This window comes from Ambystoma mexicanum, chromosome 9, assembly GCF_040938575.1.
Source record: "Ambystoma mexicanum isolate Mex_15411 chromosome 9, UKY_AmexF1_1, whole genome shotgun sequence".
Taxonomy (NCBI): domain Eukaryota; kingdom Metazoa; phylum Chordata; class Amphibia; order Caudata; family Ambystomatidae; genus Ambystoma; species Ambystoma mexicanum.
This window is the reverse complement of record NC_090931.1, coordinates 358,524,878-358,539,325: the sequence shown is the minus strand read 5'-3', so window position 1 is coordinate 358,539,325 and position 14,448 is coordinate 358,524,878. Positions and strand designations below refer to the sequence as shown.

Sequence of the window (14,448 nt, the reverse complement as noted above, 5' to 3'; positions counted from 1 at the left end):
CCGAACTGCTGTCTATCTCTTGAATAGTGATGTCACTTACAAAAAGTGTTGGTGAGCATTACTTATGTTGACAAATGGTATTTTTTTGTACTTGCATTTGAGGATCTCTTTGCCTTTACCAGACTTTGCTCTTGTTAATAAATGCTGATCTGTTTGGTAATTTTTTCCCTTTTCTGTGTTATGTTGTAAACTGCTTTAAATTGGCATTGATGCACTGCTTGGGAGTGACATTCTAAGCTGTAGACAAATCATTTTTGTATTGGACATTTTATTTCGAGGGGATTGGGTCCTCCGACGTATTCCATATCTATGATGGGTAATGTCAACAGCTGTGCTGCTTTGGAAAATCTTCGGCGTCCTGTGTCGACGATGCGCCGTCCCCGAAGACCTCGGCCGACGTCACCCGATGTGATAAGTAGGACGCACAACGCCCGTAGCCTCTGTTCCGTTTATTCCGTGAACGTGTTCGCTTCGTGAATCTCGATACGCCTCGACTCTTTGGAGTTTGCTGTATTCTTCTCGGTTCGTTGAACCTGTTCGGTTTTTGTGAAGACCTGTTCGTGGCGATGTCTACTTCGTCTTCAACCCCGCTTCCGGGCTTCAAGAAATGCGGGGACTGTGGGTCCAAGATGTCGGTCACGGACTCGCACGATGCCTGCCTCTGGTGCCTTAGGGAGGCCCACGATACGGACGACTGTCGACTGCCATTCGCTCACGGCCAAGGCCTAGCGGGAGCGCAAGAAGAAGCTTGTCGGTAGGTCGGGTGTCTAAGCCCCGGAAGTCGAGGTCTACGGGGCTTTCGACGGATGACTCGAGAGGCGACTCTCGGTGTCATCGTTGGAAGTCCAGTGGGTCTCCTTCCAGGAGTCGGTCTCGCCACTCCTCCGCCTCTTCGAGGCATTCCCGGAAGCGCCGGCATCGGTCGCATTCCCCGTCCTCTTCCGAGGACTCTGCCTGTCGGCGGGTCGCTTATCCCACCATGCAAGCGACACCGGAGGAATGGGCTTCCTTCGTGAAGCAGATGTTAGCGATTCTTGAATCGCAGGGCACCGGTCCGTCCCCGCCTCCGAGTGGGGTCGGTCGGCACCGGTTGAGAGACAATGCTCGTACGCCTTCGGGCTCGGGTGGTCGGCACGGCTCGCGTGAAAGGTCCCGCTCGGACAAGGGTAACCGTTCTCGCCATGCCCGTTCCAGGTCCCGGTCCTCGATGCGCTCAAGACCGCGTGATCCTGTGCCGTCTTCGAAGACGTCGATGCCTGTGGTGCCGAGGTCGTCTACGATTTCTCTCGAGGCTCCGCCTCCAAGGGGGTCGTCGACGCTGTCGGCGCCTAGGTCGTCGAGAGACACGCTCGGAGCTCCGGTTTCGAGGCCTGTGTCGACGCCGTAAATGCTGGCGGCGCTGCAGCTGACGCCGATTCGTTCGACGCCTTTTCGAGGCGTGGTGTCAGAGGGGGCACGGGGTTAGCCCCTAGAAAGGCTCTGGGTAAGGTCAGGCATAGCTTTGGTCCCCAGGTGTCTTCCTCTCACTGCCTGGAGTACATTTCAGAGGGTGATGAAGGCCCTGATGGAGGCTTGGTTACGGTACCAGATGAGCTTCTCTCGGGCCATAGCCAGTTTGATGACCTGAGGCAGTCACTGCATGATGCCAGTGGACTGGACACCTCTCCGGAGGTGAAGTTTTGTAGGCCGGAGCCTGGCACTCATGCTGATTCTTCATACCGGAGCCTTATGTCTCGGGTCACCGAGTACTTGGGATGGTAGTCTCCGCCAGGGGAGTTCGTTCAGGATGATCTCACGGACATCCTTGATCTTGGTCCACCAACTGACCCGTAATACTGCCGTTTCATATGGCTCTGCAGAGAAGGGTGGCGGCTGCGGCGACTTGGACTGCTCCGGAGAGTCTCCCGGCAGTGGGCAAGTCTTTGTCGCGAAAATACCGTCCAGCCAGTAGCGACCCCTGCTACTTGTCCAGGCACCGCACTCCGGAGAGTTTGGTGGTGCAGGCGGCTACGACCCCGGAAAAGCAGGCGCCGTATCGTACCATCCCTCCGGATAGGGACAACAAACATTTTGACGGCTGGGCGAAGAAAGTGTTTTCTTCAGGGTGTATGGCGCTTCAGGCAGCCAACTCCATATGTGCCTTGTCTCGTTTTACACACTCTGTGGAACTGTTGCATTAGCGGCTGAACATATTCCCGAAGGGGACGAACGGGATGGTTTCCTTGCTATGGTTCAGGATGGCAAGAATGCCATATGTGAGGCCGTTCAGTCGGGTTTGGACATGGCAGATTGTGTCAGCCGGTCCATGGCGGCAAGCACCGTAATACGCAGGTTTGCGTGGCTGCGGAAGTCTGGGTTCGCTCCTGATGTGCAGTCCTGGCTCCTCAACATGCCCTTTGATGGTGAACATCTTTTTGGCAGCAAGGCTGACGAGAGCCTTGAGGTTGCAGACCTCCAAAGCTGCAGCGAAGTCGTTGGGCGCTGCAGTTCGACAACCTCCGCCTTTTTGTCCTAGGGGACAACAATGGAGGGGAGGTTCCTTTCGCTATTACTCGTCCTTCAGTAAAGCGAGAGGAGCTAGCAGTCAAAGAGGCCACCGTAAGAGTGCCAGAGGTGGAAACCGGGGTACTTGAGGTGCCAAGGCCGCTCGGGCAGTTGCCTCTTTGCCCTCAGGCAACGCTGCAGCTGCTACCACTCAGTCATGAGGCCAGGTCCCATGGTTCGCTGGTTGGGGGAAGGCTGGCGCAGCATCTTGTAGAGTGGCATGCCATTACTTCAGATTTGTGGGTTCTGGAGATCATAACCCACGGCTACTGTCTTCCCTTTCGGCAGAGGCCTCACGACAATCCACCTGGGAACCTTTCTTTGAAGAGTCCGTATCCGCTCCTTGCGCAGGAAATTCAAGCCCTGCTGGAGAAAGGCGCCATAGACTGGTGCCTGTAGCGGAGAGGAACAAAGGATGGTATTCCCCTTATTTTTTGATTTCGAAGAAAGACGGGGGATTGAGACCCATCATGGACTTGCACGGTTTGAACAAACTCCTCAGGAAGGACAAGTTCAAGATGGTTAATCTCTCTAGTCCTCCAGGCCCTTCAACCTCAAGATTGGTTGGTGTCTCTCGATTCCTTTAATTTCTCAGTTTTTGAAAGGGCTCACTAATGTGTTCCCTCAGTCACCTTTTATGGTGCCTGGTTGGGATTTGAACCTTGTTAAGTTTCTTATGAGTGTTCTGTTTGAGCCTTTGCATTCTTGCCCTTTGAGACTGTTAACTCTGAAAACTGTGTTTTTGGTTGCGGTTACTTCCGTTCGCAAAGTGAGTGAGTTACAGGCACTTTCAGTTAAGCCACCCATCACTGTGTTTCATAAGGACAGGGTTGTTCTTAGAGTTCGTCCTGCCTTTCTTCCGAAGGTGGTTTCAGAATTTCATTTGAGCCAGAAGGTTGTTCTTCCGGCGTTCTATCCTCCTCCACATCCTGGTAAGGAAGAGGAGATGCTCCATAGGCTTGATCCTAGGAGAGTGTTGAGCTTTTATATTTCGCGCATGTCCCGGGTCCGTGGACGATCAACTTTTCATTGGTTCCGCTGGAAAGCGTTTGGGACAAGCTGTGACGAAACCGACTGTCTCGTTGGATTATTTTAGCTATCTCCGAGTGTTACCGCTTGGCGGGTAAGGATCCTCCGGCTGGCTTGCGGGCCCATTCTACCAGGGGAGTGGCTGCGTCTACTGCCCTGCAGAGGGGTGTTCCTATTCATCACATCTGTGATGCAGCCACCTGGGCTTCAGTACATACTTTTGTACGTCACTACTCCCTCGATTCCATCCGAGGGCAGGATCTGGCCTTTGGCATGGCAGTCGTTTATTCCGCAATTTGATTGGGCATGCTAAATTTGGCTTCTAAATTATTTTCCCACCTCCTTGCTTGGTACTGCTTTGGGAGTCTGTCATAGATATGGAATACGTCGTAGGTCCCAATCCCCTCCAAGAACAAGTTACTTTCTTACCTGGTAACGTTCTTTCGATGGGATGGTCCGACGACGTATTCCATATCGCTCCCTCCCTACCTTCCCCGCTGCAGAATTTCTTTTGCGATTTGCAGCTTGCGTTCCGCAAGGCCTTGTGTGTCTGACTGGCAGAAAACTGGTGTCACACGTTCTGGGGAGAAAACAACTGAGGCTACGGGTGTCGTGCGTCCTACTTATCACATCGGGTGACGCCGACCGTCGGAGGTCCTCGGGAACGACGCAGGACGCAGACGCTGAAGATTTTCCGAAGCAGCACAGCTGTGGACATTACCCGTCATAGATATGGAAAACGTCGTCGGACCATCCCATCGAAAGAACGTTACCAGGTAAGAAAGTGACTTGTTCTTCTCTTTGTATGCTGGGATCCTGCACACAGGGAGAGCTATTTTTCTGTTTATGAATGTACTGAAACCCATGATGTAAAAGTAGGATTACAAGTAATGAAACTTGTTGCAGCAAGAGCGGGGTCCCCTTCCACCCAACTTTATAGGTTTTCTGGAGTGTGCATATTGTGTTCCTGCCAAAGGTATCGAGGCCTCCGTCCGTGTGAAAATGGAAAAAGGCTGTAGAGGAGAGGAAGCGTAAAATGGGACAGTGGGGTCAACAGTTTGTTCAGCTAAGAAAAATGAATGAGGGGGCAGGAATGAAGTTTGATAATTTGCCTGGCTGTTGTCAGGGTACAATGATTAAGGCAAAGTTGTGGTCCGAAAAGGGAAGATGATTCATGCTAGTATTAACAATTGCATAACTATGGAAAGTTCCTGGTATAGTTCTGTTAGGCAAGATTGTATGCAGTACCCTTTGGGTGCACTACAACAACCCTGACCACCTGGCAATGGGAACCCAACCTTTGGTATAAGTCTGTACTACACAGGTTGGTGGCGTGATTGAGCAGCTAGGCTTATCTCAAGAGGGGTCAATGTGTGCTTTAGGGGAGTTTCACAGTGACAAGTAATCAAACTTTTACACAGGGTTTCTTGATTAAACAATTATTAATTTAACAGTCAGAGTAAGCCTTCAGAAGGGGGCAATATAATAGTACACACAAATAGACTCCGAAATACACACTCTTAATATTTCTAAATCAGCAAGTACCTTTTTGGGATGGCACACACATTCCCTACACCCTCAGGTGACTTTAGTAACTAGGTCACTGTGGACATTAATATACCACTGTTTGCATTTAGAACCAGACTTGGGAGTATGTCAAAGGAAAGAGGTTTCAGAATGAGACAAGTATTAACACAATCTTTCTTAAGCAGGTAAGTAGTTTCGAAATAACCCCTAATGCAAAGTTAACCCCTTCCTGGAAGGAAGAAACAAAACATAAGCAGAGGGGAGAAGTCATTCAGGGAGCCGGGCCAACCAATGTTAAGTTAGCAAAAGTCAAGGTGAACTGAAGCACTTCTTGGAGGTAAGTAAAAGTCATGCACAATGTTTTAGAAGTCTTTGTATAATAAGAAGAAATCAAATAGGGCCATAAACTGATTAGGCTTGTGCAGTAAAGAAGCTGTTTGCAACTCTACAGATGGAACCAAGACAAGTCTCCAACGAGGACAAGTGAGGTTATACAACAAGAGGTAAGTTCTCTTGCACTTTACAGTACCTTTAGGTTGAAGAAAAGTGCAGCAGATGGCTCCTGTTCCTGTGCAGCTCAGCAGATCCTGGTGTTCCTGGGCCTCAGTCGTGGGGACAAGAGCGAGGACTTCTAGGGACTCATTCACTGCAATGGGACGGTCACTGACCGCAAGCTCCTCGGGTCTACCGCAAGTAGCAACACTCCGGTTCCTGCCTGTCTAGATGGACTTTCCTTGCATCTGGGATCCAGCACTCTGAGGTGGCTCGGGCTCGGTCAGTCCTGCTTCCTGGGAGTCCGGAGGATCTTCCTGGAGCTCTTGGCCATCTTAAAAGCAACGCACACAATCTGGTGGTTCTCTCCCTGGCTGTTCGGTTCCAGCAGCAAATGCAGTGGAATTTCAACCAGCTCTGACAGGATGTCCAGGTGGCTTACTTTGGACTTCATTGGTCCCACCAACTCAAGGGGAGAAGTCGTCCTTGCAGGGCTTCTGTCGAAATGAAATTGGAGTCTCCGCACAGCAGCAGGGCTTCACTGGGCAAACCAACGGTCCAGGAGTTGCAGCAGGCGTCCTCTTCAAGTTCTTCTTGGGATTCCTTCGTCCAGTGTCGACTCTCCCAAGCCAAAAAGCCTTGCCTTTTATGCAGGTTTCTCCCATTCATTCCAGCCTAGCTGTCAGTCACCCAGCAGGGTGGCTGTCCTTGCCGGACAGCCCAGGCGGCCAATCACATAAGAGTGCATGCCTGTCTCCTAGGAGACTAAGAACAGGGAGTTTCGGGCACCTCCATCGCTTCCTGCCCCCGCCAGACACCCTGGAGCCAGAGACGGGCTTCGCTCGTGAATCCAGCCAAAGACAAAACGAACAAAGGGACCAAAACTGGTCTGGCGCGCAGAGTAAATCTCAAGAAGGACCTTTCCAAGAAGAAATGGCAACAAAAAGACTGGCGCCATTTTGACAAAAATGGCACCCTTGGGTGCTTTACTGCAGCTACAAACGCAGCCTGTGGTAAATGCACACCACAGTAGTTGAAAGTAAACCACTGCCACCAGCATTTCATCGTGAAAAGGGTAACCTTGGGGGAAATCTGAAAAACTTCTGTGTCACTGCACTGAAGGTGCTGTGTGACACAATGTAAATGATGAGGCCTATGGAGTTTGTCAGACTGCACAACCAAAAGAAACAGAGTTCAAATCACATTAAAAATACATGAGAGAGTGGGGGAAAAGGGTCTCATTCTCTTCTGGTAGAAAATAAAGTCCTAGAGTCCAGCAAAAGAGCTGTGGTGGTATCTAAGGTTGCGAGGAATTAGCAAATTTCAGATAATTCTCCCTAACAAGTTCTTTAAATAGAAGTACTGAAATGTGTGGTGTGCTGAGCTGAGGTGTGCTCAAGAGTATCCTTCAAGTGTGGAGGCTTTTTGTCCATTTAGATGTTATCCCCCATGCAACAATACATTATAAACCCCAGAAAGTGAAATCTGGCTTTTCACGGCTGTCGGAGGTGACATTTCAGAGTAGACTCTGTGCAAGGCGAATGATTTGGATACAATAATGCCTAAAGAATTCAATTTACGATCACATTGTTCCATTACTAATTGTAATGTCTGATAGATCCCTCCATTCCAGCCTCAATCCATGACTTGCTTTTCAATTATCTCAGATTCTGTGCTCATCTGCCCATTTGTTGTGATAAAGGATGAGTAACAACCACCCCTAATCTCCCCATACAAGGCTTGGAGTGGGTCATAACTTTCTGGACTATTTTGAACACAAAATGCCTTGCTCTGTGAGTACACTCTGCTCTAAGACCTCCCACCTTACACTCTGTGCATAAATCCCCACAGACTACCTCTGCAAACTAGCAGTTAGCACATCAACACTAATCAAGCCATGACTAAACTCGATTTCCAGTATACTGTCCCACATCAGTGGCTAACCAAACCCAAAGTACTGTAGTTATCTGATTTGGGCTGTCCCTTTGGATTACATGACCCTAAGAGTCTCTGTCAATCCTATATAAAGCAAAAAGGCACACAGGACCTGAGAACATCCGACCTGCACCTATTGACACCACAAGCTTCACATCTGCCGCTCCTGTTACCCCCCTCTCCCCCCCACACACCTTACAGAGCCACCCCCGAAAGGGCTCAATACAAGAACACTTTACATTTCAAGCTAATATAGTCCATCATTGGATTGGCATTCTTATAATAATCGGTTGGTTGGAAGGATGCATTTTTCTGTGTACTTTTTGTTTAATGGCCAGAGGGGTCTGTGTGCAAAAATATAACCAGAGTTCCTAGTTCCTGATCTAGCAATCAAGTGGTTTGCTAGGAAACATTGAAAAGGTAGTCCGGAGCTTGTATAATTACTCCTGGCTTTGGGTTTTTCATTCAAACCATGCTAGAGGGGTTTTATTCGATGATTTTAGTTATCTATTCCACTTGTCATGGTTCTCTTCTATGAACCTTGATACTGAAAAATGTAATGATTGACTGTGGTAGGGGTGAGTAAAGTATTAAGTGAGCGTGTTAACTTTTCTGAGCTGTCCTCCTTGGGCCCCTGTTGTATTCTCATGTGAAAGATGCCAAATCTGTAATCTTTTTTCTTTTGTCTCAAGCTACCTCCTGGTTTGGCTCAGTTTAGATGTCTTAAGCCATTGTGCATTCAAGTTCTCTAATATTTTCATTTCTGTGCAGGGAGCCAGTTACGCTTGAAGAAGCAGAAGATTACATGGAGATTGTCAGCAACCCCATGGACTTCCAAACCATGTTGAGCAAGTGTACCTGCAACAAATACCACACAGTGCAAGAGTTCCTGGCGGACATTAAGCTTGTGTTCAATAATGCTGAGCTTTACAACCCGGATGGGGCCCATGTGCTTTCTTGCCTAGAGAAGACTGAGGATTGTCTGATGACAATGCTGCAGAAGCATCTGCCTAGTCATACGTACCAGCGCAGGAAACCCAGGCGGCAACCTGCCAAACGGCACACTGATACAACGGATGAGGAGGAGGAACAGGACAGTGATCAGGAGACTGTCAAACATTCCAGAGGGCGAAAGAATAAGAAATGAAGAGACTTAAAACTGAAGAGAAGAGGGCAGAGGGCTTGAAAAAGTGGGGATGAGAAGATTGAACATTGACGTGGTAAGCAGCCTTTGCTGCTCATCAATACCAAGCAGTGGGGGTGTAAATGAAGAAATCTGCAGTGTTGATAAATATATTTTAATCCATTGTGTGTGGAACCCATGTTGTCCCCTTAAGCAGTCAGTTGCTTATAACCTTGCCCGAGGAACGTCTGAATTCTGCCCCCACCTCAATCCCTCTTGCCTCACAAAAAGCAAAACCGTGGATGGGGCATATTACAACCTGTTCTTAAAGACTTTGACCTGGAACGGGTGAGAATGCCGTATGGTATTGGCTCGAACATGTTGACTAGTTACTCTTTTCACTATCCTCTTCCCGTAATGGTTGTCCGAGACTTATTGTGTAGAAGGGCATTGGGCAGAAAGGCATAGTTATATTCTTCCTGCGTTTTGTCATTGCACCCAAGGACAGTCAGGCTCCAACTGGGCACAGATTAACATGTTTGCAATAACCATCAACCCCAATATTTGTGTTGGAGGTAACCACGTCAGCAGGACAATCTTTATACCAACTGCTGCTTCCTCCTATGTTTGGAACTATCCCTCCCATCTCTTGCTTCCCAAGACCAGTCATTTAGTGAATGTTTCTAAGGGAAACCACATACTTGTGCTGCTTTGACCGTTACACTACATTAGGGGGACCTGTAGATGCCCCTAATGTTTACTGATGTTCTTTTTCTCCCCCCACCAAATAGGTAAAAAGACTGCCCATTGTGTGTTTTGGGGACAATCATGCAATGAGCAATGCAAAAATTAATGGACAGGGCAGCCTCAAAACCGATGTAAAATATGAAAAGCTGCTTGGGTTTGCATCCTGTATGAAGGGACTTAGATGGCTCCTCCGTGTACAATACTGTTTATATAAAAACTGTTATTTGACTCAGTGCCGCTCTGAAATTGCTTAGTTTCTTTTCTTTGTGTTCTCCCTTAGTCTACCACTTGGATCCACTTAAGACTCTGGTGGTTGACTCGCTTTTTGTCCCCGTCTAGTCATTGGTTTTGTGTATTTGAGCTTTAATGAATTGAAAATTACCATGAGGCCAAAGGCTTTACATTAGTTTACGCCCAGAATCCTAGTAGTGAGGTGGTGTAGGCTGCCTTTGAACCATCACCCTCACCAAAGTTCAGGGATTCCTTTGAATTAAAGCGAGGGAGGTTGTAGAGGCCATTTCATGGGTGAGGTGCTAACAACTCGCTTCACCTGTGCCTAGCCTGGTGCCTCATAAAGCGATTCCTACAATGTTTTCCTGCAGGTTTTGGATTTACAGGGGCCTTCAGACCAGTCTTGGTCTATTACACCTAAATATCTGGTACTACTTTGCAGGCTAAGCCTACAATTTGTGTATAAAAATCAGTTCCCTCCCCAAATTCTTTCATTTTGAAGGGTGGGAAATTAAAATATATTTTATTTAAAATTCTCCAACTGGATTTAATAAAAGGCTGAGTTTGGTGTAGATCGGCAAACTCCTAAATGTACTATGGCTCGCACTGGTCCACAATCTTTTCCTCAGCCCACATTGAATTGCACACAGTGGTTTCACACTGAAATTTCTAGTCCTGCCCACCTATTTAGACTTTTTGTCTTGTTAATAAACTTTTTGTGTAGTTTCTATGCAGTGTCAACTTGGACTTGTACATTTTTTTTTATGTCAGATGGGAATTGAAAAGAGCGGACTTGTAATAAAGGGGGATTTTAAACAGAGCTAGTGTTGTATAGCTGTTGGTTGCTCTTTTTTTCTTTGGGTGCTTGAATTATAATTTGAAGCCGTGGTTAGGAATGTTCCATTTAAAGCAATCTATGTATAAGATTGAAACTACCTTCTGTTGCTACCTGACCAGTACATCCAAGGCAAACTTACCCACCTCAGACTCCAATGTCCTGCCCTTTTTCATGTGTTCTAACAGGATGTTGCCCCTATGAAGCGGATGTGGCCAACGTATTGTGTGCAGCAACATTTCAATGCAGCAAAAGCTTGTTGGCGTAGACCTCCTGCATGCACAAATTATTAGTTCATTTTGCTGTGTTGTCTTGGACTGAAGTGTCGTACAGAGGCAGATCTTTTTTGCACACTTGTTGCTTTTTCACCCTTTTCCCACCAGCTTTTGTGGTAGGGTTTTTCCTGTTTTGACTCTTATTCACTCTATATTGCTTTGCGGTTGGAGCACTGGCGGAACCTCTGCATAAACATAGTCATTATTTACAAGTCCCTGTGATCCAGGTTTATCCACTGGGATATTTTCCACCAGATATCTACTCTACTCCTTTAAAAAAAAGTTTTATTTGATTTCCTCTCAACTTTCTTCTGACGCTTTTTAATTGGACGATGTAATCATTATCGGCTTCATGGATGGTACCGGCTACTAAATAAAACATCCACTGGTCACTTGTTCCTGGAAATTGAGAGATGGCCGCAAAATCCTCTACCCTTTGTGCAGAGCTGCACTCTTCCAGTCCTTGGTTGGATGTGCCCCCCTGCTCCCAATCTTGGGTTCTAATGGATACATTGCTTCCACAGATTCCACATTTTGGATTTGTCATGGAGGTGCTGACGGATCAATAAATGTTTCTCTAGGTGGCATCAGGTGGCGCTGCACCAATTCTGTCCTGGGATCTGTGGTCTGTGGGTGTTCTTGCTCACAAAGTGACTTCTTTATTCATACTTTGCCAAATGAGCCCTCTAACCTATTTTTCCATGGTAGCAAACACTGCATTTCAGAACTGTTGCCATTTTTCATTTGGTTTGTATCATGTCTCCATTACCCCTTAATCTACACCCTTTCCCCAGGTTGGACTTCAAGTCTTGCAATGACAGTCTGAGGTAGATGTTGCCCTCAATCATCCCTTTGCTGTGTATGTTTAGAGCTGATCTACAAGAACAAGGATTGTGACCAGGATTGTGACAATTGTCAGTTCATACACTAATGCAGTGCACGAACCACGTGGAAAAGGGTATCTTGGCCATGAGCAGAAAACAGTGGAAAGTCCACTCCTAAAGTGAAAAAAGCCTAATCGATCAAGAAGTGAGCTTTCTTCCTCTCATGCCTACTGTCTATTGTTTGGAATTGGCGCTACAAATTCAGCTCCTGAGGTAAAGTTCTGAAAAAGCAACTAGTCCAAAATACTAACTGCTGGTTTGTATGGAACCCACCTTCCCTCTTTATTCCCATAAAGAACGGGAGTCTTTCCAGGCTGCAATGGTCTAGTTATTCAAGTAGGCACAATACTTTGCCAAACATCTGACTACCTGCAATGAAGTCCATTGTTCCTTAAAAGGACTCTCCCGTCAGGGGGTCGGTATTAATGGAGGCAGCGCTTCCATACAAAAAAATAGTCCAGAATCTGTTTCCCTAAGTACCATCCACTGCAGTGTTGCTGTTAACAGTGAACCAACTTTTGTCTCAAGTACTGCAGCTGGGGACCCCATGTTAAATTCTGGCAGATTGATGCAAATCCTTGGCTGAACATGTATTTTCATTCGGAATGTGGATATTTGGTTTGGCCTAGAGTGGTTTCAGAGTTTGTCTGCCGGATCAATTCTGCATGGACAGTGGGCGTGATCCTGCTATGTAGGACCTGGCAGAAGGGTTTAAAGATGGAAGTGATTTCGATACCTCTCCAGGCTAAGGGTGGCATCACAGCAATGTTTGTCTTAGGAGCAGCTTGGTGCTTCTTGGAGTCTGGTGGCCAGATCAGTTTCTTCCATGCAAATACCTGCTTGTAAGGTTGCCTTGTTGGACATTCTTCAGCCTGAAACAATGAATGATCCGGGTTCTGCCTTTCAAGGGAGTCTTTGACCGAACCAGTAATTGGACTTTTGATAGTCTTAGTTTCCGTTTAGCCTACTCCTGAGAGCTGTGTGCTACATGCTTCCACATTAGGTACTTGGCACAGATCTTCCTTACCCTCCCCTCCATCCTCCTTCCAGACCTGCTGGGGAGCCAATGATGGAAGCTTGAGGTTCAAAGTGTTAGGCTCCTGTTCCCACCAGCCTGGAGAGCGGTATTAGGTCAATGCTACCTGTAGATTGGCTAATGTTAAGGTAGTTTAATAAAGAGCTGTGTGTGAGGTTTCCGAGAGGCCACTTTAGTTGAACAGGGTAATTGACACTTGGATCTAGCCAAACTCTACCAGGGTAGGCTTGGAGTGAGTGGTTAGGGAGGGAGGCGGGTAGGGGGGGTTGCAGTAGTAAAGTTTACCCAAAATAGAAAGCTCAAATAACTTGAGGAGCAAGAGTACAAACATACTATTTTATTAGATCTTTAATTCTCTCTGCAGGTAAAGTAAAAGGTTAGTATCCTTAGATCCACTAGACAGCTGTTTGTATTTGTGTGGTGAAGGGAGGGGGGCTAGTTAATATGCTTAGTCACATGCTTCGCACAGTCTGACATCTAGTAGTTGGCTCAGAGTATTACATGTTTTTCAAACTCAAAGGGCTTCGGAAGGGGGCTTAACTGCCACTATCCCTATCCTAGATGTACAGGTTCCCATGATCCCTCACGCATCGACTTCCTCTGATTGTGTTTTAATTCCCTCCCCCCCAATCAGTTGGCAGCAATTTTGCATCAGAGAAAAAAAATCTTAGTCATTAGACGCATGGTTGCCTGACTTCGGAGCTGAAGCATCGTTGATCAAGAGAACGATTCGACCACGGCAGCTATGAGGTGGAAGTGGGGGGTAGGGGCCTAGAAAATGTCTAGTCCTTAACACAATGTATGCTGCACTACGGCAGTATCATTCTCGAGGCCCAGATGGAAAATACACCCTTCAAATATTGGCCAGTGTGCAATTCCATGTCTTTCTGGAAGAACACTCGGGTGTGTAATAGTTTCCTCCCCCAGGAATATACCGGGCATGCCTAAAAGTCAAACCTAAATTTTGGGAGCGCAGTCAAAGCGCAGGGCAGCATACGCCGTGCAGGTGGAGCCAGCAGTTGTCAAGTCCAACGCTCTGTCGGAACTAGGTTGAGGTGTCAGGTGCAGGTGATGAATCTGCTGCTCCATACAGCCTAATAAGGAGGCCCCTACCTGCAAAGTCTTGCGGTTAATCCACAGCCCCAACTGCTCAACCTGAGGACGAGTTGGGGAGAGGTCCCCAACATAAATATTAGCATGATCAATGACATTAGAACAAGTTGTTAAGTGAGTTTTACAAAGTCCACTTATGGTAGGAATAGAGAAACCCCCCCCCCCCCCCGTAGATGTACAGGGTTCCAATTCTTTTGGGTTGCCCTGAACTAACCAAAAAAGGTTGGGTAGCTGTGGCTGAGCAGCCAGGCCTAGCCTAGGAGGAAGAAGGGTTGGAGGCGAATACAAAAAACTCAGGACAAACTAAAAGTCCACAATACACTTCCACACTGTAGTATTATAACAGTATTTCTGAGGCTTATGGAATCTGCTTAGATCACATGCTGTGCAGAGGCCGTCATCTAGTGGAGGCTGCGGAGTATTAGTTTGTTTTTTGAAACTCAAAAATGGGCGTCGACATAGGGCGTGCCAGTAATACTATCCCTAGTGTGACGTCTGCTGTACCCATGATCCTTCACACGTTTAGGACCCTCAGATTGTTTTTTTTCCGCCATACTTGTCGGAAGCATTGTTGCAGAGTTCCCTAGCTTTCAGCCATTTTGCTAAAAATCAAATTTATTTCCCTGTTCTTTCACTCCCACGTCGATCTGAAGATCGACGCCGGTCTGAAGAACCGT

At 47.3% G+C, this 14,448-nt stretch overlaps 1 protein-coding gene across 1 annotated transcript in view; it reads left to right on the top strand.

Moving 5' to 3' along the window:
• Positions 1 to 10,448, top strand: part of BAZ1B (bromodomain adjacent to zinc finger domain 1B) — a 769,492-nt gene extending 759,044 nt beyond the window's left edge. Inside the window, exon 19 of the mRNA XM_069614785.1 lies at positions 8,299 to 10,448. Coding sequence (XP_069470886.1) covers positions 8,299 to 8,674 — 376 coding nt within the window. The 3' untranslated portion in view covers positions 8,675 to 10,448. The remainder of the gene's footprint in view (positions 1 to 8,298) is intronic.
• The last annotated feature ends 4,000 nt before the right edge of the window (positions 10,449 to 14,448 follow it).